At 31.7% G+C, this 25304-nt stretch overlaps 1 protein-coding gene across 2 annotated transcripts; it reads left to right on the top strand.

Moving 5' to 3' along the window:
* Window positions 1-21385: 21385 nt before the first annotated feature.
* On the top strand, window positions 21386-24125 carry LOC115982849 (F-box/kelch-repeat protein SKIP11-like). Of its 2 annotated transcripts, XM_031105572.1 has the most exons (2): window positions 21386-21693; window positions 22259-24125. In XM_031105572.1, the coding sequence occupies exon 2, from the start codon at window positions 22298-22300 to the stop codon at window positions 23555-23557; it is 1260 nt and encodes a 419-aa protein (XP_030961432.1). In that variant the 5' UTR covers window positions 21386-21693; window positions 22259-22297; the 3' UTR covers window positions 23558-24125. The 2 variants fall into 2 exon arrangements, with proteins under 2 accessions (XP_030961432.1, XP_030961431.1); XM_031105571.1 differs by lacking the exon at window positions 21386-21693 and having other exon boundaries at window positions 21807-24125.
* The last annotated feature ends 1179 nt before the right edge of the window (window positions 24126-25304 follow it).

Below are 25304 nucleotides of genomic sequence, written 5' to 3'. Positions count from 1 at the left end.
CGTCTTTTTTTTTTTTTTTCGAAGTTATAATGTCCCATGTATAAATTCCATTTGAAACATTATTATTTTAGGTACAGTACAAAGAAATGCATAACAAATAAAACAAATCTAATATTTTTCTTTTTCTTTTTCTCATAGCATGGTCCCCTATAGATTGTGACACAAAAATCAATGAAATTCACACTTACAAGCATTCATTTCAAGTACATGTGGCATTGAACAGAAAAATTTGTATAAAAAAGAAAAAAGAAAAATAAAAGGTGGTGAAGAATGAAGATAGTACTACATGATAAGTCTTAAAATCAAATGATTAAAAATCAATGAAATTCACACATAGAAGTATTCATTTCAAGTATATGTGGCATGGAATTGAAATTTTTGTATAAAAAAAAAAAGGTGGTAAAGATGGTACTACATGATAAGTCTTAAAAATCTAACAAGAAATTAATAATTTTTCATCGATATGTACTTGGGCCACGACAACTAAGGCTTAGTGGCACTTAAACAAGAAAAATTGGATGTGGAAATTGGGCTCCGTAATGGGCCCATTAGGAGAAGGGTTTGGGCTAATATGAGATGGTATTGATTGGTGTCTGAAAGATTTGATTAGGGGCCAAGTGAAGTATGCATGTTTGTGCTCATTTATTTACATAGACAAAATCAAAATGGCTCTAAATTTTAATGATATGTATAGAAACTATTTTTGAATGGTTTTTGTATGTTGGGTCTTTTGTTCTTAAGACTGGGAAGGCTAATTGCTTTGCTCATAATATTTCTCAATGGGCTTCTACTTGCAATGCTTAGGGGCCCGCTCCCATCCCTGGGCTTCTCCCTCAACGAGTTTTCTCTGTTGTGTAGGGTTGTGGAGAGGCCCCTTGTAGCTTTCCAAGCCTCTTTTCTTTTTCTTTTTCTTTTTTTATGAAAAAGTTTTTTTTTTTTTTGTTTTTTGTTTTTTTGTTTTTGTTTTACTAGTATACAAACTCCTGGAAATTATTTATTTTCAGTAACTTATTTGCATAATGTAAGACAAAAAGTTAAAAGCTAACTTATCTCCAGTAAACTGATATTAATTAAATTAAAAAATTTTATTTAAAAAATAGTAGTATAGAACTCATGCATAAAATAAGTAGAAATCCAACTTCTAAGCCAATATCAAACACAATAGAATATGTGTCTAGGGATGTACATGGGTCAGCTTGAAGGGTTTTTTGAACTCAACCCAACCCATCACATGTATAGAAACCAACCCAACCAACTTGAGTCTGGTTGGTTGGTAAGTTGTGCTTTACATGTTTCATGCCTTATATTAAAAAAAAAAAAAATTGGACTCTCATTAATTATTTAATTAATTTTTTTACTAAATTACTACAAATCATATAATATGTCTAAATCATATTCCAAATTCATCAAAATTAATTCTTAAAATAGGAAAATAAATCAAACTAAAAAATTAAAATAAATATGATAAAATAAACTCATATATATGATGGGTTAGGTTGGGTCAAATGGATTAAAAAACTATCTACTCAAATCCAACCCAAGACTCAAAAAAGAAAAAATTCCAACCCGTTGACCCGACGTGTGAAGTTGGGTCAATTTTCTTGAGTCGGTGGGTTTAGTATGCACCCCAATACACGTTATGTTAGATCTCTAAACTATTAGTTACCTCCCAAAGAAAAATCTTGGCCCAAGAGACGGTTTATGAAAGACTAAGATCTAGTTAAAGTGGCAGCCTTCAAGAACTTAAATCAAATGGGTGTTTTTACTTTTTTTTGGTCGAGTGGATAGCCCAAACCCAATATCAAAAAGATGCAAAAAGAAGCAAATTCAATGAGTTGGAAAAGGCTGAGGAGATATTCTGTAGGCCTCTCTCTATTTATTAAGGAAATCTTAGATTGCGGTTTTTTTTTTTCCCCTCTCGAAGTTATGGTGTCCCATGTGTAAATTCCATTTGGAGCATTATTATTTTAGGTACAGTACAAAGAAATGCATACCAAATAAACCAAATCTAATAATTTCCTTTTTCTTTTTCTTTCTCTTTCTTATTGCATGGTCCCCCACCCCATGCTCCCCTATAGATTGCGACACAAAAATCAATGAAATTCACACATACAAGCATTCATTTCAAGTATATGTGGCATGAAACTGAAAAAGTTTTTTGTTTTCTGGTATTTAAAGCATGTTTTGAAGTTTATTTTCGGTAACTTATTTATATAATATAAGATAAAAAGTTAAAAACTAACTTATTTTTAATAAACTAAAAATTAGATTATCTAAATGAAGTTAAAAAAAAAAAAATAGTATGGAACTCATAAGTAGTGCATAAAATAAGTAGAAATCTAATTTATAATCTAATGTCAAACACACACTTAATAAAATATATGTCTACGGATGTGCATAAGTCAGGTTGAAAGGTTTTTTCAACCCAACCCAATCCATCACATTTATAGAGAAACCAACATGAGTCTGGTTGGGTTGGTGAGTTGTGCTATACATGTTTCATGTCTTATAAAAAAATTAGACTCTCATTAATTATTTAATTATTATTTTTTACTAAACTACTACAAATCACATAATATATCTAAATTATATTCTAAATTCATCAAAATTAATTCTTAAAATAGGAAAATAAATCAAACTAAAAAATAAAAATAAATGTGATAAAATAAACTTACATATATGGCGGGTTCAGTTGGGTCAAATGAGTTAAAAAACTATCAATCTAAACCCAACCCAACCCAAGACTCAAAAAGAAAAAGAAAAAATCCAACCCACTAACCTTACGTGTGAAGTTTGGTCAATTTTCTTAAGTTGGTGGGTTTAGTACGCACCCTAATACATGTTATGTTAGACCTCTAAATTATTGGTTACCTCCCAATGAAAAATCTTGGCCCAAGAGACAGGCTTACAAAAGACGAAGATCGAGTAAGAGTGGTAGACTAGATTACAAGAACATAAATCAAATGAGTGTTTTTCCATTTTTAGTCAAATGGAGAGCCAAGCCCAATATCTTTTTTTTTTTTTTTGTTGAGAAATACAATATGCTGCTAATCTTGTAACTCGAACCATTTCTCCCCTAGACCTCCAAACACTTTGTACATGGGGAGGTGTTAATTCAGCTACAAGACCTTTGGCAATATCAAATGATGTAGAAAGAAGCAAATTCAATGAGTTGGTGAATCTGAGGAAATATTCTATATGCCTCTATTGTAGAGCGTTTTGGAAGGAAATCTTTTAAATTGGTTACTTGGTTTTATTTTATTTTACTTACCTTCTATATTTTTTTTAAAGAAGTCTTCTTTTTGTTTTAATAAAGATTGACACATCCGACTTACCGTAACTCCGAAATGAAAATGTGAAAATTAAAACTTACCTACCATTTACCATTGTATATTTAAAATTCAAAAAAGATCCATTTCCAGATTAAAAAAATACTGGAAATTTGGCGAAGATTCGGCGAAGATCTAAGGGTAAAACTCACTCCGACTTCGACCGACCCGACCGTTGTTCGGATCCCGATCCGAGACCCGAGGTTGCCGGCGGTCGGCGGCGGGTCGTTCAACGTCCCAATGTGAGCGGGTCGGTTTCGGGTTGGGCACAAACCCGACCCGGACCGACCCGTGGACACCCCTACTCCCCGGGGAATGGGCCTGGCCCATAAATCATTTGGGCACAATTTATATGCCTCTATTGATTAAGGAAATCTTTTAAATTGCGGTTTTACACCTTCTATATTTTTTTTAAAGAAGTCTCTTTTTGTTTTAATAAGAGATTGTCACATTACTTACTAACTAAATAAAATGTGAAAATTAAAACTTACTACCATTTATCATTGCCAGTTAACTGGAAATAAGCTAAACTTATAGGGTTATAATGTCCATGTATAAATTCTAAGCATTATTATTTAAGTTATCAAACCAAATATACCAAATCTAATTATTTTTTTATCTATTTCTCTTTTCTCATAGCATGGTCCCCCCCCACCCCCCATGCTCACCTATAGATTGCGACACAAAAATCAATGAAATTCACACACACAAGCATTCATTTCAAGTATGTGTGGCATGAAACTGAATATTTTGTATAAAAAAAAAAGTGGTGAAGATGGTACTACAAGATAAGTCTCAAAATCAAATGATTAAAAATCTAACAAGAAACTAATAATTTTTCACCGACATGTACTTGGGCCACGACAACTATGGCTTTGTGGCACTAAAACAAGAAACGTGTTAGTCATAGTACCCTCAAATTGCTTAGTATGATTCAAGTTTTGAGGGCTCATAGACATAGGTGGGTTTATTTTTTCTTTATAAAAAATGATTACTTACATTGATTATTAAACATTGTGCATGAGAAAGTGCAATTTGTATTTGGTATCGATTAGTCTCATTCATATCAATGATGAATCCCCCACATATTTATTCCCTTATATAAACCCATCTTACATAGTATGCGAATAAAGTACTATTTCTTTGATTCTTGAGTGGACCTTTAAATAGTTTCTTTCTTTACAATTTTGATATATACAAAGTCTTTAGCGAAATTCCAATGGAGTTACCTACAAAAATAGTTATGTCACATTGTCACACTAGCCTAGTAGCCTCTATGTGATTATTATGCCCCTATATTTATTCTCACGATAGCTAAACCCAAATAAGGCATATTTCCACATTTGCAAGCAAATGAAGCTATTTTGTGATGGAAAAAAGGAATTTTTAAAACAAAAAAATAAAATTGTGAACACATATTGGCCAGCAATGTTACCTGTTTATTCTACAACGTTGAAATTCTTTTTTCATCAAAGAAGTGCATGGTTTTTTTGTCAATCAAAATCAAATTGATCATAATGGATAGAACCAGATTCTAGATTTCTAGTGGTGACATTCTTTTGTTCTTTCTTCGGTTTGGTCTGACTAAAATTCTGGATTGAATTCCGTTCTCAAATTGGGCTCAAACATTGCACTAAGAAAGTTGAGCAAAATGGTTGGCCCAGTCTAAATAATTGGCACTTAAGGAAAAAAATTCGTTTATTTGTTCTTGGTTGAGATTAATATTTCATTCTAATCTTATCATTGATCACTTAAACCAAAGTTTAAGATCTATCAAGTTGCATTTATCGATAGCCACTAACGTTTAAAATTTGACCCCTTTAAGAGCTGTGAGCATAAAGTGAACTATTTTCTTACTTTGAAAAAAGGAAGAAGAAGAATAAGAAGAAAAATAAGTGATTAAAATGGTAACGGATGAGAGGATTTGTACAAACCCTAACTAAATATTATTGTAATAGTCTCTATTTGTTGAGGAACCAATAACATGACATAGACAGGTCCACAATATAAGGAATCTGGATATGCTTATTTCAACGAGTTTAACCATAACCTGACATCGGTCTTACTTATTAAGTCTCAATATCTGACAACAGCAATCATGAGGAGACCAAAATTGTGTCATTACTCGATTCAAACTCATGACCTATAGCTCGCCAACCCAAGTTTGCTCCTTTCAACAAATTTAACCATAGCTTGACATTAGTCTCGATCACCAAGGTTCTAGGAGCTTCAAGTGGTAGACAACAATAATTATGATTGAACTAAGAACATGTTATTACTTAATTTGAACTCAAGATTTGCCTCTTTTTAAATCAAGCATGCTTCTTTTAACAAGTTCAACCATAGCTTGACAATAGTCCCATTAGGATTTTAGACTTTTAGTAGCATCAAGTGGTGGCCGGGTAGCAATAATCATTAAAGAACTAACAATGTCATTACTTGATTTGAACTTTGGACTTAAATCTCTCTAAATCAAATCTGCTCATTTCAACAAGTTTAACCATAACCTAACTTCAGTCCCATCATGATATAATGTCAAATGGTCGATATTGGGTGACAATAATCATGATGGAACTAACATTAATTTATTATTTGATTTGAAGTTAATAACATTAATTTATTATTTGCTTTGAAGTTAATAACATTAATTTATTATTTGATTTGAAGTTAATGTCTTCCCTCTCACCAAGCAACATGACAATATTCAAAAAAATTAAATTCACATGTCTTGATATATGTTTTTTCCCTCCTTTCAAATGCCTCTATATGTAATGCTATGCAACATATTTACAATCTACTTCTCTTCAAAGTCCAAACTAAGTATGCTCGTTTAAACGACTTCAACCATAACATGACTTCAAATTCCATCACCATGGTTCTAGTAGCATCATGTAGTAGACAACAATAATCATGAGGAAGCTAATAGCGTGTCATTACTCGATTTGAACCTAAAAGTTACCTCTCTCCAAATCGAATATGCTTGTTTCAACGAGTTCAACTATAGACCGATCATCGGTCCCATTGTGATATAACATTAAGTGGTGGACATTCAACAATAACCATGAAGGAATGAACATTATTTTATTATTAATCTTACCTCTCTCACCAAAATCACACTAGAATAACCCAAAAAATATATATAGTCAAGTTTATGGACTTTTTTTAAAAAAAAAATTTCCTCAAGTGCCTCAATCTATGTCATGCAACACGCTTTACAATCAATTGTCATATCTTATCACATGCCCTATTCAAACAACCTCCATTAGTAAATCAAAACATTCTGATTTGCCGACCATTACATCTAGAAGCAAGAATTTTAGACAGAGTATATATGTAATTAGGCATCCAATAGGGAAAAAGTTTTTCAACTCTCAACAGGAAAGAATGAAAAGGCACACACGCGGTTCAAAATTGTTTTATTTGGAACACATCTTGGCAAACCCCACAAAAAAACTCTTTCAACAATTCAACGCCAACCCTTACTTACTTACACAACACAACACAAACTTTGTTTTTTTGTTTTTTGTGTTTAATTTTGTTTTATGAAGTGCCCTCACAGCTCACACTAATAACCTCTCAAATCCTCAAAGGCAAAGACACTGCAGCCGAAAATGACCACAGGCAATCCTATCAAAAAAAGGCTTTAAAGAGCTTATATCGTCCACGCAAATGAGCCTTTCTATATAGCTCTTTCTCTTTTCTTTTTCACATTTCCCTTTAACCCTTTTTGGTTGGTTGGTTTCCTTTTAAATTTTTCTTATTAAATTTCGAAAATGAAAACAAAAAATTTAATTTAATCTTATATGGTGTACAACTAGTAATGAAAATGTCACCTACTTGTTCATAATTTTAGTATTAACTCTCTGTTTTTTTTTCCAATTTGATCAATGCTACATTTAATGTGTGTGTGGCTTGAATATTATTGCATTGCATTGCATGTAGTTCTTTTCTTTGTCATTTACAATGTGAAACGAAAGCAAATTGCACCAGCCATGACAAAAACACAATAACAATGATTGTTTTCTTTTATAAAGTCGCAAGGGAAAAAAAACGAAAAGTAAGTTATTAAGAGCACGTAAATGGCTACCAATACCATGTACTTGACCGAGTGACCAACACACACCCAATCATAAAGAATACTGAATGGCAGGAATAAATTTTGGCGGCCTGCAAAGCAAAATGGATCATCATTTGAGAAAACAGACAAACTTCTTTAGAAAAATATGCAAAATTTTTCATTGAATATAGGGGCAACACAACAACACTTCCAAACGAAGCCTTTGCGGCTTTTTGGGTTACTATTATTGAGTCTTAATCCAATGTTTGTTCTATTTTACTTTTCGTCTTGCTGAAAAACTCTTTAGGTTGTTAGGGTCTCTTTATCTAAACCCATCATTTTTGACCAATTCAAATGCTACTTTCAAGGTCTCCAACAATCTCACACTCGGCTAAAAAGCTCATAAGGTCGACGTTTGGAAATGGATGCTACATCACGTAAAGTGTAGATACAAATAGACCATTAATTCACCAACAAGGGTTTTTTGATAGGCCATTAATTCACCAACAGATTTAGAAAATGAGATGTGATTACACGTGATAATAATACCAATCATATATTGGCAATTTACACGCAACCCATCTTCATTCACTTTCTATAAATTAGAGTGGACCCTTGATTATTAGTTATCTTTTAGAGCCTTTTTTGGTGTAAGTTACTTTTATCGATTTATTTTGATTAAGAAATTAAATGTGTACAAATATATTTATACATATGTTTTTAATAGATATTATAAGATTTAATATATATAGTGTATTCTCGAAAAGATTCAACTTTAGTAATAGACAAGACACCAATCATTTTCCTTTTGTCGTATGTGGAGTTTGAACACAAATCTTTTATATGATAACAAAAAACTTTATCGATTGAGTTGATTAAAATTCACTGCTGTCCATTATTTTTAGAATGAAAATAAGTTAAACTATGCAGTAACTTAATAAAGATTAAACTTAACAAGTTAATTTTGAGATGAGATAAAGTGAAAAGAGAGAGAGAGAGAGAGAGAGAGAGAGAGAGAGAGTAAAATCTTGTAGTATTATTTCGTAAATCTTATTATCTCCATTGGTATCATTATAACTAGACCATGTTAAGTAGACATTGTTATTGGAAGCATAAAAAGGCCCAAAGTGCAATGACATGGCAGCATGTGATTAGTATTGGCTAGAATTGCAAATTAAAAAAAGTGATTCCAACATGGGCTGTCGAAAAAAAAGGAATAAGTTATCAAAAACAAAAAAAAATCCACCTAATTTTTAATAAAGGAGTTTGATGGGCCTTCTTTGGTGATCATTGTTTCTCTACCATATATCTTTTGTAATAATAATGCCTCCTTGATGCACCAATAAATAAATATAAAATATATTTAAAAAAAATACATATTTATATTTATATTTATCAAATATATAATGGGGTCCATTTCACATATCACATAACAAGCCTAACCAATCTTCAACGTGCGTAATCACTCCAAGTGTCCTCTTAACCTTTATATGAAAAAAATAGGGAATTTTTGCAATGACAATCGTGAAGATGAAAAATGCAAATATTCTCAAAGCACAAGCAATCGAAGGGAAAGGAATAATACAATTCATCAACCCCAAAATGTAACACGAACCTTATTCAATATATGTGGTGTCACACACCTAAAAGATGCTCCACTTATATTATATGAGCTACGTATGATTGAGAGAGGTGGTTGATTTGAGGCTCTAAGTTTGGAATCCTCCCAATTCTTGTTTCTAATTGGGTTCCGATTGATAGGTCTCTGTATTATGATAGGCCTATGTTCCAAGTCACGTCATTAATAGTAGGAGAAGCATCTAATCTTTGGCTTTTTTGGAAGTGAAAGGATGAGAAAATTAAAAAGAGAAAAAGAAAAGAAAATCGAGAAGCTTAAGCTTTAAAAAAAAAAAAATTACAGATACTTTTTTAAATAGGGTTCCAATTAGCTTATCTGATAAAGTATTTTATGGATGAATAAAAAATATGAAGTTCGATTCCCGCTTATTTGGCTATACCAAAAAAAATTGAAAAGCTAAGGTTATGTTTGGTAATAATTTTTGTTTTTTATTTTCAAAAACTTTTTTTTGAGAATATAAAGAAAAAATAATTTTCTTATATTTTTGAAATCAAAAACATGTTTGGTTAGCTAAAATTAAAAAGCTAGTTTTTTGAAGAAAAAAATAGAAAATATTAAAATATGTTGTTACTAGGATTTGAACTCTAATCATGGGCGGCGCCATGCATAGTTCAGGAGATTTTTTATTTTTTTATTTTTTATATACAATTTTCTTTTTTGTTATTTTACCCTCATAAAATAAAATTTTGAACACTATGACCCTAAATTTTTTAAAACCCACTTGAAATAAGTTTAATTATGATTCTCTTAATAATGTTTTGATCTTTTTAAACACAAAAAAAGGCCTAACAATAAACTAATTTTATCTAAAATTTGGGAGAAATAGTAAGCCCAACAACAAAAGTAATTTTTTTTTTTAATCTTAAATCTTAAAAAAAAAAAAACCATTTAGATCTTAACAAATTTGAAATAAACTAATAGAAAATACATAGTTTACCTTGTATATTTATAGTGTTTCTAAACAAATGTGTACAGTATTGTATATTTTTTACAAATGTATATAGTATCATTATCTATAATGTAAATCTTACATTGATTCTAAACAAATGTGTATAGTATAATTGTTTGCAATGTAAATCTTGCATTGATAGTACAATGTGAACATATAGTTGTCCTAAACTAATAAATAAAAGTATTTTAAGTATTAATAATTAAAATTTACTTTTTTTTAGGAAGAATTAAAATTTACTTAGCATAATTAACATGTTCATTATATTAAGAAAAAAAATATGTCAATTGAACCTGTAATTTTTTTTTATTCTACTACTAGTATGTACTATAAACAAATTTGTAATAAGGAAATTGTGTAAATCGTAAGATTTATATTTTACCCAAGATGTATCTTCTTATTGACCCTCTTAGAAAAAAAATCTTGGAGCCGCCACTGACTCTAATTCTAACTCATTAAATAAGACAGATTCATTTAATTAAATGCATGTTTTTATTGATTTTTGAAAATTAGGAACTGAAAACAGCGTTTTGCATGTTTTCTATTTCCTTCACAAATTGAGTTTTGAGAATAGTTTTTGTTTTTTGTCTATTTTGGATTACCAAACAAGTTTTTTGGTTTCAAAAATAAAAAATTATTTTTGAAAACAGAAAATAAGGGGAAAAACAGTTACCAAACATACCTAAGCTTTAAAAAAAATAAAATTAAAGATGCTTTTTTTAATGGGTTTTTATTAGCTCATTTAGTAAAGTATTTTGTAGTTGAATAAAATATCTGGGATTCGATTCTCGTTTATACCAAAAACCGATTAGACTATAATTATTGGAAGTGAACCATAGGTTGAAACTCTATTAAAATTAAAAATTTATTTTTTGCGGGTTCCAGTTAGCCCCACTGGTAAAATATTTTGTGATTAAATAAGAAATCTTGAGTTTGATTTCTGTCTATATCAAAAATCGATTGGTATCCTAGTCTGAAAATAAAGAACAATCATGAAGAGCGAACACAATTGAAACTTTAAAAAAAAAAAAAAATTAAAGATGCTTTTCTATATTCATTATTATTGTTCTTTTTCCCAATTGCTTAATGGGGAAAAGTCATTTTCATGAAGGGTGGTTTAAAATGACCATTTTGGGGAGGGGGTGGTATTTTTCTTAATCAAAGTCGGTTGCTTTGGTTAGGCGAAATTCACGGATTTCTTGTTCCCCTCTTTATTATGAGTGAATACGACATAAAGCTATATCATCTACTAAACGAAATTGCTGTGCATGTATATCATTTTAGAGAGAGAGAAACGTACAGTTTATACTTTATACTTAGACAATATTGCTGTGCAAATATCATCAATGAAACTTGAGGGAGAGAGAGTGTATGTGTATGTGAATGTGAAAGTGACCTTTGCCTAACATTGTTTTTTGAGATAATATTCTTTCGTGTGGAAAAAATTGGAGGGAGAGCACAGTAATACGTCTCTTCTGTTGACCTCTCCATTTGGCTTTTTAGGTTTTTGTTATGTCCTTGTTTTTTTGACTTTTATTTATTATTTAAAACAATTAAATCACACCAGCTTGACAAGAGTCCCTTCCAACTTGATTTCTCTCTCCATATACATCAAGAGATGTACACACATCTTTACATGTATGCATAAGCACGGGAGTACAAATGAAGTTACAATCATGTATGTATATACACATGACTAACATGAGTACAAATGTACAATTCTTAAAGCAACATTTATTCAAGTTTCAATAGATGTATATTTGATTTAAAAAAAAAAAAACAAATGTGTTGGGTTATTTGAATATAGTATACACAAAAAATAAACCAATTGATGTCTAGACTTAATGGCAAAAAATAATTATTGTAAATCTTGCTTATACGATAAATAAATCTATTGATTTATTTTATTTTTTATTTTTTGTTATCTAAATCTTGCTTACCATAGATGCCAAATAACACATGAGAGGCTGCCCCATCAAAACTAAATATCTTCATGTAACATTTTTTTGATCTTGTAAGTAATGTATTAGGCTATTACCAACCAACAACAATGAACTATCATTTTTTTTTCCCATTATCCCCAAAAGGATAATATAACTTTTTTTACAAGATAAGAGAGCTAATATAATTAAAATGCAAAAAGTGATGTTAGAGCCAAAACTTACTTATCAAACAAAACACATAAAAATGCAAAAAGAAGAAGAAGAAGAAGATATTAGTGAATCCACTTATGACCATTTATTTACTCCCCCAATACCTAAGCTTTCCTTTTGTTTCCATTTTTATTTTTTTAAAGGAACTCCTAATATGTAAGTTAGATAAGAAAAGATAGGGTTTGCACTTTTGAGTTTTTGCATATTGATTTGGGTTCATTGGTATCATACACCCACTTTAACAACTTGGAAATGGGCCCTTGACAGATAAACCCCCCAAACTAATATTGCAATCTATGTCATCTAAACAGCCATACATGTCACATGGGTAGCCCCCTCCACAAATTTCACTTCTCTTGCACTCCAAAACAAAGAACAACACCACTAAAGAGCCTCTCTCAAAGGAAGAAAAAGAGAGAGAGAGAGAGAGAGAGTGTGTAGCTTTGTTGAAAGAAAGAGACAGAGTTTATTAACATTGTTTATTAGTTATACAATACCCCCACTCTCCATTGTCATCGTTCCCTTCGCTTTCTCTCAATAATTGGGCTTAAAATAGTGACTTTTCGTTTCATCCTAATTCCTAAACTCACATCCCCAACACACCCTTGCTCATAAAAATTATCAAAATTTATTTACATATTATTCCGGCCATGCTGGGACTTAAAAAGAGCTAGCCTAAGATAAACTACACCCACCACCTCAAACCCTTTTTTGGTACTAACTAGATTGCTTGTTGGCCAATGGGCACGTAATCTTCAGAAACTTATTAATATGGTAAATTGTGATTGAAGAACAATTAATTTTACACCAGCCCCTCAATGACACTTTTTTGTTGTTGTTAGGTAGCAATCACATCAACTCAAGTTAATTAAGTAAAAAAAATATGAATAATTTTGTATATTTTGACTTATAGTAAAACTCAAGTACATTGTATGAGCGTTTTCAAACTTTGCGGCGAGTAAGAATGGAAGAGATAAAAATTGAATTCAAAATTTCTTATTCTAATACTATATTAAATTATTGATTATCCAAAAAACTTAAACAATTGAGAAATGATAAATTTAAACATTTAATTACACAATTCTAACAAAAACGTCTCGAACATCAAATTATTAAAATAAAACAACCGATAAAGAACTTACCTTAATTAACCTCAAATCATCTATAGTGTAAAAAATATATATTAAATTATTTTTTAAAAAAAAAGCAAGTCAATGAAGGGGGTTAAGAAAGGTGACTTTAGGAAGGACCTTTTTTTTTTTTTTTGGGTTACTTTTAAAAACACAAAATATATATTGGGTTTTGCCTAGTGTTGCGCGTAGGAGTGTACATGTGTTTTTGTGAAATATTCAATTAGTCCTCACTAAACACCTTTCTCACCGTCCAATAATGCTTCACATGACCACACGTCTTTACATAAGTGACCGACACGTGTGATAGTGGCATTGGAGGGGACGTTTTTGCCTCGGTTCTTGAGGGGGATTATTATAAGTGGTTAGTGCACGCCAGAATCTTTCTTTTTTTTCTTTTTCTTTTTTTTTTTTTTTTTTTTTTTTTTTGTGGGTTGGAGATATATATGGATCATAGAAGAATAGATAGTGGAGTTGCTTGGTTTTGAAGTTTGTTTTTTTCATTCATTCATCTATGCTACACATTTATTTCTTCATTATTATCTTCAACACATGATGCATGCACGTGCCCATGTTTTCCATTTTTTCTTTCTTCATCTTCTTCTACTCCCTCCGTCTCATTTTGTTTGTCCTCTATTTTATTTTTGGATGTCCCAAAATATTGTCATGTTTCTAAAAATAAGAGTTATTAATTTACTAATGTTCCTATTATACTCCTATTTACTAATGTTCCTATTAATAATTCAATTTTTTGATAAATTTATTTAAGGGTAATTTTGGAAACTTATATATTTTTAAAAGATAGACAAGACAATAAATGATGTTCCCTTAAAAAGTTTGACTTTTCAAACAGGACAAACAAAGTGGGACGGAGGGAGTATTTTTTACACTTAATTTTTACGTCAGCAATAAATGATAAATTTTCTAATGATTGAATAAGACATCTGAATTTTAATCCCGTCTACATTAAAAACTAATTTGATGTCTTAGTTCGATAATAATAAAGATGTGTACATGTTTGTTTGAGCACATCTAGATTCTAATTAGTTCAAAGTTCAACTAATAAAATCTTGAATAAGAAACCTGTAATTCGAATCTTATTTGGTATAATAATAAAGAATAATTATCATAGATGGAACATTATATATTAAAATTTCATGATATATATCAAAAAAGGGGAAAACAAATTTTGATGCTAATAAATTTTTGATAGAAACGGATCACATGTGACTATGATATCATTGTACCAATGAAGTTGATATGTGTGATACAATATTTGAAAAAGGGTAAAAAAACAAACCCAACAAGGAAAGTAATTAATTTTTTTTTGTTCCAATAACTTATCTATAGTATGTTAACAACTTCGATGCCTAAATAACCTTGTTCTTTTATATTTCCCACGTTTGGTTTAAGCTTTCACTAAAATTAGATGAGCTCAAAAGACTTTTTTTGGATTGCATTTCTTAACATTCAGTCTTAGTCGTAGTGTAGAATAGAAAAGTGTTTGGTAACTCCAATTAAAACCATATAATATAGGAGTATCAAAGATTCAACTATCATTCAATGCACAAACCCAAAGCTAATAAGAAGATAAGAAGTGGGATAATATCTAAACCACACTTAGAAAAAAATATAAAAAATAAAAACAAAGCCCTTTAGCAAATGTGACTAGCAACAAATTTAGACCATGGATTGGAATTCACAAAAGGTCATTCAATCCGGCTTCTTCCACCATCAATTTTAAGTCTATAGATAAACCCAAAGAAAAGAGAGGACCCAAAAAAGAGATTATTATTGCCCTATTGCCCAATAGGCCATGGCATCGTGTAAATGATGCTAACAATCTTAGTCATAATAATAATATTCAAATGGTAAAAAAAAGAATCACCAATTTCATCACCATTATTAAAGTATAGCACAAAAATGGAAGCAAAAGCCGGCATAATCGGACATTCTCTCATGTAGTACAACTCAAAATTCACGGCTTAGCCGCTTAGCCTATAGAATTAGATTAGTGTACGATTACAGGCGGCCGTATAAGTACAATTAAGTTTTAAATATAATAAAATGTAAAGGGACTTTAAATTTTTTTTTCTTTTTTTGAGAGAGAGAGCAAAATAATAAAAAAAATAACCACTAATGGCTCCCACGTGCGCCGACACGTGGCTCACATTCCTAGACCGATGTCTTTGCACATCTATGGTCTCGAGCTTATCAAAAAAAAAAAAAGAGAAAAAAATCATCGGCACGTGTGAATGTGTGTTTTCTTGTGATTAGATTTGTGGATTAGATAAGTGTGGATTTGATTACATCAAACATCGAATTCCTATCAAATCACATGCGCTGCTGAAGGCTTTATTACACTCATAGTTAGTCATCGGTACCCCATGACCTTTCGGTCTCGACGACGCCGTCAAGTCATACACGCAAAAACACATCTATCCCCAAAAGAGAAAAAATTATTATATTAAAATATAAACATACAAACACAAGTACTTTTGTCAAAGGGAAAAATGTCATTTCCTAACTTATATAATTTTACTAATTTTTGCACTATTTTTTATTTTATTTTTTGTGTGTGTCGGTTTAGTATTACTTTGCATCGGTGAGTTGAAGATTATTTGGGATTTTGACAACTCCATATCTAAAAAAGTTAATTGACAACCATGTGAATATAGTATCGAGTATTACTCTTACTTTTTTTTAATTTGTCTTGATTTGTGTGATATATATTGTCCTCGAGAAGTCAATACGTGTGCTAATGGATTGTCTAGACTAGGAACGAGTCAAGACTTGGAATTGTATATCGCAATAGTACCCCGCGGAAATTTTGGATGTTTATAATGCTGATTTTAATGGATTTTATTCTAATAGACTTTACCTTGAATTGCAATTTGATTTTTAGTTAAAGAAATATCTAGTTTATTGACAAAAAAAAAGTATCACATTTTATTTTCAAAAAGTGTGAACATCATTTTGGAGTGTTTAAGGTAGTGTGATACTTTCCTATGAAAAAAAATAAAGGTAGTGTGATACTTTACAATAATATACAAGCCACTAAATATAAGATTTTTTTTTTTTTTTTTTATGTTACTTATTGGGCTTGTGTCATATTTTATATTAAATAATTTGTATTTTTTTAGAATCTAAAAAATTTGTATATTGGTGTGAAGTATCAAAGTCATTATACTCTGAAAATAACCAATAATTTTTTATTTGATTTTATGATATTACTTTTAATAAATGAATTTTGTATACAATAGAAACATGAAAGTTTATAGTATGTAGATGAAATAGATAATAAATTGTTTTTTTTTAATTTCTATAATGTCAACTTATTTAAAAAGTTGAAAGACTAATGTATGCTTATAGATTTTTGTTTTCCTATAACGTCAACGTATTTTAAAAAATGAAAGACATATGTATTGGTATAGATTTATTTATTTATAAACACATAGGATTTGAAATCTATAAATTTCGCTAACTATTATTCTTTGTCATATACAATAATTTTATATATGCTTTTATATATAAGGAAGTAGCGACCTAACTTCTAATTTTTAGTCAAATTATTTCACTTATGTCAACAATTACCCCAAAAATCTCATGGTTCAGTAACATGATTGATGTAAATTATGTTTTTATATATAAGGAAGTAGCGACCTAACTTCTAATTTTTAGTCAAATTATTTCACTTATGTCAACAATTACCCCAAAAATCTCATGGTTCAGTGACATGATTGATGTAAATTATGTTTTTATATATAAGGAAGTAGCGACCTAACTTCTAATTTTTAGTCAAATTATTTCACTTATGTCAACAATTATCCCAAAAACCACATGGTTCGGAAATATGATTGATGGAAATTAAGACTATTACGTTTACGGTACATCTTTCAAGTTTTCTAAGTCCACCACTCGAATATATTCGAAGGAACATAATACAAGAAGGGGTTGAGAATGTTAAGCAAGGTGGAATAATATTTGGGGAAGTCCCAAATTGTGGCGGTCAAAACTCTCGTGAAAGTAGTGATCTAATTTGGGCCGTGTGATGTGAACATTTTGAGAGTCGTATTGATTGAAAAGTCGGTGGGACCACTGATTTTTGCGTGACGGGATGGAACCATATCTCCACCACAGAGCCGAGTCCAAAACGCTTTCAAATTTAGTGTATTACAGCAAAGATTTTGCTTAATTTCTTTTGATTCTCTCTCTCTCTCTTTTGGAACTTTTTTTGTTTGGTACTCGGCGTGTAGGATCAGATAGAACGAGGATAGTGGTCATTTTCATTACAAGGCTCCCAGAATCTTCTCAAAGATAATCTAAACTAATAAAAAATAATTAATTAATCAATACTGTGATTCATGTTGACATGGTATTTGCCTAGCTGGTCATGTCACAAAGACACTACTAACCCTAAGGAAACTTTCAATAAGTCCGACACACCAAAGTTGACGGCAAATTTTACAACTGTATAACATGATAAATTGTAAATGGTAGATAATGATATAGTGTCAGTGACGGATTTAGTAGAAATAAGTATTTATTATGAAAATTGTTGCGTCTTTAGCATTGTTCAAAGACTATTGTTATGGTGTTGTGCTACTTGGGTATTTTCTTGTCTTGAATATTTAAATCAGCAACGTGTAATGCCCGCGTGAGCTGACCTAAACTTCCGTGTTTTTATTAGGCTTTTTAAAGCTTAGCTAATGTGTTTGAGTGGTGCCTAGAGTATTGACTAAAGCACAACTTTAATCTTTATTCTTTTTTTAAATACATTGCATGATCAAAACAAACAAAGGGGGCCGAAAAAATTAAAGAGAGAAACTTATAGGTGGGCGGAGAGATGATGATTATAGTTTCCTGGTGATAAGCAAGAAAGTTTGAAGCCGACCCTATCTTAATCTATATATAAATATGGCATGTATAATTAAAATATTCGAAATGATCATTGAGAATCTTGGTACAGTGAAAGTTTGATGAAATTGTTTTGTTGATTGGATTTTTTTGGTCTCTTTTTTTCTTTAGTGAAATGGTAATGTTTTTGTTGTTCTGTGTTTTTTTTTTTTTTTTGGCTGCCAATGTGAATTTAATGACCAATATATGATTTTTCCAATATAGCAAGGAAGAAAAAAACAAAAGAAAATCAATGTAGTATTTTCCGTATTGGAAGATTTTATATATTTTCTTTTAATAAAAACGAAGTAACATCTATTTATAATTTTATTTCTATTTATGGGGTTGAATTAATTAAGTTACTAGAGAGATTTTCCTTTGTAGATTGTACAATGAATCTCATGGTCCCCTCCCCCTGAGGGGTGTGCCAAATTTAATCTTGATGCTATCTTTAAGAGCAATCCATATCTCTCAGGAGTTGGGAGATCTCATACGTGATCATTTTGATAACTGGCTTTATAGGTTTACATGTGGACACTCAAGGATGGTCATTATTAGCTTGGAATCTAGGTTTAAGAGACTTCAATTCTTGAAATTGATTCTCTTTGAAGTCTTTTTTTATTTTTTATTTTTTTTTTTAAATTTTTTATAGAGAATTCTCTTTGAAGTTTTTAAAGCTTTTTACTACTATATATCTACTAATCCCCATTATTTACTACTTTGCTTTCTAATTGCAGGAGTTTATAATTTTATTTTATTATATTTTGTTGATAATTAGGTAATTATAATGCGAACAGAGGATTTGAACCTTAGATGTTTTTATTGAAAACACTGGAAGTATGCTGGTTAGGTAGTTTTTGTCCAACTTATATATTGTATAACCAATAATTAATAAGTATGAATTATGACAAAAAAAGGCAATCGTAAACTCTTAAGATATGTATGTAAGCGATGCTAATATTATTTTTCAACTAGATTTAAATAAACTATATGGTCATTCAAATTAAAGATGGCGATGAAGCAAGTACATGGCTGGATTAGACGTGTCTCATCCCCTCTCCAGAATTGGAGCAAGGTAGGTCTAGGGATAAGGCAGGTTGGAGATCTTTACTATCTCTAATGAAGTGACTTTTACATTACTAAGGTAAAGATAAAATAACATTTTTTTTAAAAGGAGAGGGACATTGTGAGAATGTTAAGAGACACCAAAAATAGTGCTTTTTAACAGGTGGTAATAGAAATATGTATAAAAATAAAGTATAAATAAGATATGTAAAAAAAAATTAAATTATATATGAATATTTTAAATATTATATGTCCACGCGTATTTGGGGTGAGACAAAACGAGGTTAAGGTGAGTAAAACGAGTCCTATACCGTTATGAAGAAGTAACGAGAAAAACCCACATGAGATAAGACAAGTTAGGCGGGAAAATGAGTTTTTTCCATCTCTAATTCAAGTGTTTGTCTTGATTACATATTACCCATTAGCAGGGCAATTAACACACAATCACAAGATTTTGTTGATTTTTTTTTTTTTTTTTTTTGTGAATGATTTTTTTAAAAAAAATAATTTTTTAGAATTGCAATAAATATTAAATACTAATGACTTTCCTTAAATGAAAAAAAAAAAATTTAATTTTATAGAAATGAATCACTTTTTTTTTTTAAATGGAAGAGAGTATTAAAACCCTAAGTGTTTATTTATTTATTTTCATTTTTAAGAAGCATTGAATGTTTTTATTAAAAATACTAATAAGTATAAGTTGAAATACAAGACTTTTAACAAATAAAAGTCAAATAAAAGTTTTCATTAAAAACAAATGAAGCATTAGTCCCTCTCTCTTTTATGTGGATGAGCAAGAAATTAATGTTACACCAACCCTTCAAATAAAGGTCATTAAAAATTTTGACTTTTTATAAAAATGTTTAATGGGACTTAGGAAAAGCCGTTATAAAATAGTTTTCAGCATGTGCTTTTGAAAAATGTTTTCGTCATGAATTCAAAATCTCATTCATTCTATTTGCCGCAATGAAAAAAAAAAAAAAAGAACCACTTCCGTTTACGCGCTTGTGGGGGAGATGATGAGAGTGATTAATTAACATCTTCCTTTTCTTGTCGGTTTATTTACTTTTGTTATTTTCATCAAAAACAAAAAATTGAATGCCCACATTGATTTCTTTCACGTTACAATTTACTACAACTTCCTAAACCGTCCATTTTTAAATGCATCAATTGCTAATCAATTTTTTGGGTAATGTGTCAATCACACACATTCATCTTGATCTGACTTTGCGTTACTTAACTAGGTGAAATAATAATGATAGTGATTATTTTGCTAATATCAGTTTGACTAGTCAATTAAGGATGATTACGATGCCCCTTTTATGAGCCAATCCTATCACATGTCCCTACCTTGAAAGATTAGATATGAACAATATTAACAAGTCTACAAACAAATTTTTTGCAACATTTTTCATATTAATCGAGTTGGCAAGATTTTACTGATTCTCGTATGAGGCTACCACCGATCCAAGTGTGAATGATTTTGCCTATGAATTTTCAATAAGGTTATTTTTCACACGCTTTTGAACACAGCTTGTCACAACTATTCTATATGGCTGGGAAATTTTTTTATTTTTCAAAATTTGCAATAAGTTTATTACAACACGCTTTTGGTAGTTGATTATGTAGGACAGTAGTGACAAAGTATATGGTAATACTATATTAATAATAAAAGAAATGCTATGTCAACAATATTTTCACAACAAATACTGTGTGAAAATTTGTTATTGGTTATTATTGGTGGGCAAAAAATGATTTCAAGTGTGAATTAAAATTAAAATTAATAACAATATGACAATTAAGATATACACGTTATCTTACTAGGTAAACGGGTGGAATTTTACTTCCTCATCATGCGTCACACCCAATCCCACCTCGTCCAACCAGAACAACCGGTAAAGTACAACAAAGTAGACCGGGAACGAAAAAGTTGAAAGCACAGTACAGATCAGCAAAGGAAAAGAAAAAAAAAAAAAAAAAAAAAAACGTAGGAATAACGGAAAGAAGTGCCAAGTCAACACGTGTCAGAACCGGCAACTCCCGGTAACCGGTTAAATCCCGTAACGGCGAACCTCTCTAGCTCAGCAACTTTTATGTGGGGCCCCCACAACCCATCTCTCCTACAAAAACACAACGACTTAAATGAAAAATTTATAATAAAAAAAAAAAAATTTATATTAAAGAGGGACCTCTTAAAAAGATTTTAGCTCCAAAGCTAAGAAGCAAAAGCTTAAGCTCCCTCTGTGATTTGCAGAGAGAATCCAAAAGGACCAGACAATTAAAGAGAGAGAGAGAGAAACACAAAGAAAGAGAGAAACACACAAAGAAAAATAAGAACAACTCGAACGCGAACGCGAAGAGTGTTTCGTGTTTGTGTCTGTGTCTGTGTCTGTGTGTGTGAGTTTTGTTAAATTTGAAAAATTCCAATCAAGTCCTCCTCTATTTTCTCAGTTTATTTTTCTTCTTATCCAATCAGTAAGTCTCTTGCATTATCATTCCCTTCCTTTCTTTTCCCACTCTTTTTTTTTTTTTTTTACTTTCTTCATTTTTTTTCTTTCTTTCTCTCATGCTTTCAACAACAACAACAGAATATATATATATATATATAATTAGAATAATTATTTTAATCATTAACACCAAATCATACACCATACCGATCTAATTTTCGTTTTCTTTTTTATCACCAGATCGTTTTCAGAGAAACTCTCTCTCAGAAAACTTCTTTCTCCTCTAATCAGCGTGCAAACCAATAGAACTTTTTCTCTTTGGTTGTCAGATCTAATATAATTCATTCTTCGAAATCTTGTTACAGCTTCTCAAAAAAATGAAATAAAAATTTACATATATATATTTTTGTTGTTGTTGTTGTTGTTGTTGCCGGTGAATTTGAAAGAATTCGAAAGGCGCAATTGAAAGAAAGAGAAAGAGAAAGAAAAAAAGAAAAAGAAAGATAATGTTGGAAGGTCGGTGTATATTCTCACGGGCGTATTCGAGTGGCTGTGAGTCTGAAACTAACTGGCCTTTCATGATTTACCATAAGCTCGAAATCACTGCCGGAGGAGTAAAGCGTTCATTGGAAATGGACGGTGGTAGTGGTGGTGGCGGCGGTGATGGTGATGGTAACGACCACGTTCGTCACCGGAAGAAGAAGGCTACTTCTAAGCCGTTGGATTATCCCGAGGAGCCAATTTCAACAGTTCTCGCTTCGGTTTCTCTCAATCCGAATCCGAACGAGCGTAGTAGTAACAATTCATCTTCTTCGTCGTCGTCGTCTTCGAATGCGAGTTCGGATTCGCTAATCAATTCACTTGGTCGAGAGATTTCGATCAGCTGCCTAATTCGATGTTCCCGGTCGGAGTACGGTTCGATTGCTTCGTTGAACCGGGGATTCCGGTCCTTGGTTCGGAGCGGCGACCTCTACAAGCTGCGGCGGTTGAACGGTGTGATTGAGCATTGGATTTACTTCTCTTGTGACTTGCTCGAATGGTTAGCGTTTGATCCAATTCAGAGGAGGTGGATGCATTTGCCGATAATGACCTCCCATGAATGCTTCAAGTGGTCTGATAAGGAGTCATTGGCTGTTGGGACCGAGCTTCTCGTGTTCGGCAAAGAGGTCACCTCTCATGTAATCTACGCGTACAGTATCTTGACCAATTCATGGACCTCCGGAATGAGAATGAATGCTCCGAGGTGTTTGTTCGGGTCAGCCAGTCTGGGCGAGAAAGCGATTTTAGCAGGTGGGTGTGACTCGCAAGGGAACATATTGGATTCGGCGGAGCTGTACAATTCGGAGACGAAGTCTTGGGAGACTCTGCCGCGGATGAAGAAGCCGAGGAAGATGTGTTCCGGTGTGTTCATGGACGAGAAGTTTTACGTGATTGGGGGAATTGGAGGACCCGATTCGAAGGTTCTTTCGTGTGGGGAAGAGTACGATTTGGTGACGAACAAATGGACGGAGATTCCTAATATGTCGCCGGCGGGGGAGAATGAAGGGCAAGCCACAGCAGCAGCGGCGGCGCCGCCTTTGGTTGCGGTGGTGAACAATGAGCTGTACGCAGCCGATTATGCTGAAAGTGAAGTGAGGAAGTATGATAAGGGGAGGAGAGTTTGGGTTACAGTTGGGAGATTGCCTGAGAGGGCGGGTTCGATGAATGGTTGGGGGCTTGCATTTAGAGCTTGTGGTGACCAACTTATAGTAATCGGAGGACCTCGGGCATTGGCTGAAGGTTTCATTGAACTCAACTCGTGGAAACCAAGTGATGGCCCTCCACAGTGGAACTTGCTGGCAAGAAAGCAGTCGGTTAATTTTGTCTATAATTGTGCTGTGATGGGTTGCTGAAGGAGGAACAAAGAGTCGGGATTTTTTGGCTCACAAATGCAAAATGTACAAGATTGGTTTGTCCTTCCATACTGGAGTCATTGCTAATTGGTAAAATTTCACCCCCCACACTTCTATATGTTTTTTAAGATCATTTCCCATTTGGGGTTGGGGAAGAATTTCAGATTTTGCTCAAGATTCAATAGAATGTTTTCTTTATAAACTTTTGTTTATGCTTTTTTTTTTTTCTTTTCTTCCATTGAATTTATATCTTCCCCCCATTTTTAGTGACATGAGAAATCTCAAAAAGTTGCTGTCTTGTAGCACAGGATTTTAGATTCAATAATTTGAAATACCAACACATTGGTAGGTTGTCATCAGTGTTTGCTGAATCCTTTTTTTCTTTTGTTATTATAAAGAAAACAGAATTTAGTTACATGGGTTTTCATGATCCTTAATCTTCTTGCTATTGTCTTCAAGGAAGAAAATAAGGTCTGAGAGGGTTGTTATTCTGGACATTAGCATATGTACTGATCAAAATTATTGTTGCAATCAATGAGCTGTATATTTTCAGCTTTCTTCTTTTCAATTTATTGTGTCCTCACGAGGCCTTTGTTACTCATCGATCATATTTTTAGTTTATTGTTTGCTCAGGAACAGAATGTGCTTTTTATTTTTTGGTTCCTCCAGATAGAATTAACATGAGGTGTTCATTTCTGATATGATCAAGTAAAGATGCAATCTTCACATAGATTTGCATATTCTCTTATATTATTTTCCCGATATTATCTGATTTATTTCTTCAACAGTAAAAGCACTGATGGAAAGATTTGGTAAATTATACCAACTAGTCGAGCCGTATGAGCGAAAGAGTTGTCTTGTCTTCCCCTCCCTCCAAAGAACATCCTTCTTTTCATTTGTCTGATTCATATCAATTAGTCTTTTGCAGGAAAATTAACTTCAAGCGCATTTATTTTGCCGTTGAAGTTTGGATTTTCCTGACATGTTTTACATTTTCCTGTTCAGCAATGTAAAACGAAGGTACCGATAGCTCTTGGCTAACAAGAGAGATACTGTTACAATTAAAAGTTGCCTAGACATACATTGAAGCATTGATGATTGACAATGATAGAATATTATAGTATGGATTCTCATTTATAATTGAGTTTCATTTTTTTTTTTTAAATGTTTGCATATTTTTTGGTGAAATACTACATTTTCTTTCATAAATGTCATTTGTCAAGTCCCAACTGTGGATTAAGGCCCTTGAAACACCCATACACTTGATTAGTTATCATAACATGAAAAAAGAATAGCTCTTGTAACTTGTTAAAATGAATCCCATGTCCTTAAGAAGGAAATGGATTTTATGAAAGAAATTGGAATTTAATGATTTTTTCTGAGTAAAAAACTTTTAGAATCCCAGATTTCTAAAAAAATAATGATGGTGATGAAGAAGAAGGAGAAGAAAACATGATTTTGGCATACTTTTTTTTTGAAAGTGACATTATGACCTAGTATGGGTAACTGGAAGTTCAATAGGGTTGTCAGTGAGCTATAGTTCAATCGGTACTTCCTTCTTCCATAATAATTAGTTGGAGGGTGAGTCATGGGTTAAAAATCTATTGGGTGCGTGTGTAAATTACTAATTAAAAAAAAAAAAAGGTTGAATAGGGCTACCCTTATTACTAAGAAATGTTAGGAAACATGTGATAGAAAAGACATCAAAATTCACTTCTGTTCTATGGCAAATATTTCAAAAAACTAT

Source organism: Quercus lobata, chromosome 3 (genome assembly GCF_001633185.2).
Source record: "Quercus lobata isolate SW786 chromosome 3, ValleyOak3.0 Primary Assembly, whole genome shotgun sequence".
Classification (NCBI taxonomy): domain Eukaryota; kingdom Viridiplantae; phylum Streptophyta; class Magnoliopsida; order Fagales; family Fagaceae; genus Quercus; species Quercus lobata.
The sequence above is the reverse complement of the archived record's forward strand: the minus strand, read 5'-3'. Positions and strand labels throughout refer to the sequence as shown.

Coding starts and splice junctions, on each gene's coding strand:
- LOC115982849 (XM_031105571.1), top strand. CDS start 22,172: ATGTTGGAAGGTCGGTGTATATTCTCACGGGCGTATTCGAGTGGCTGT.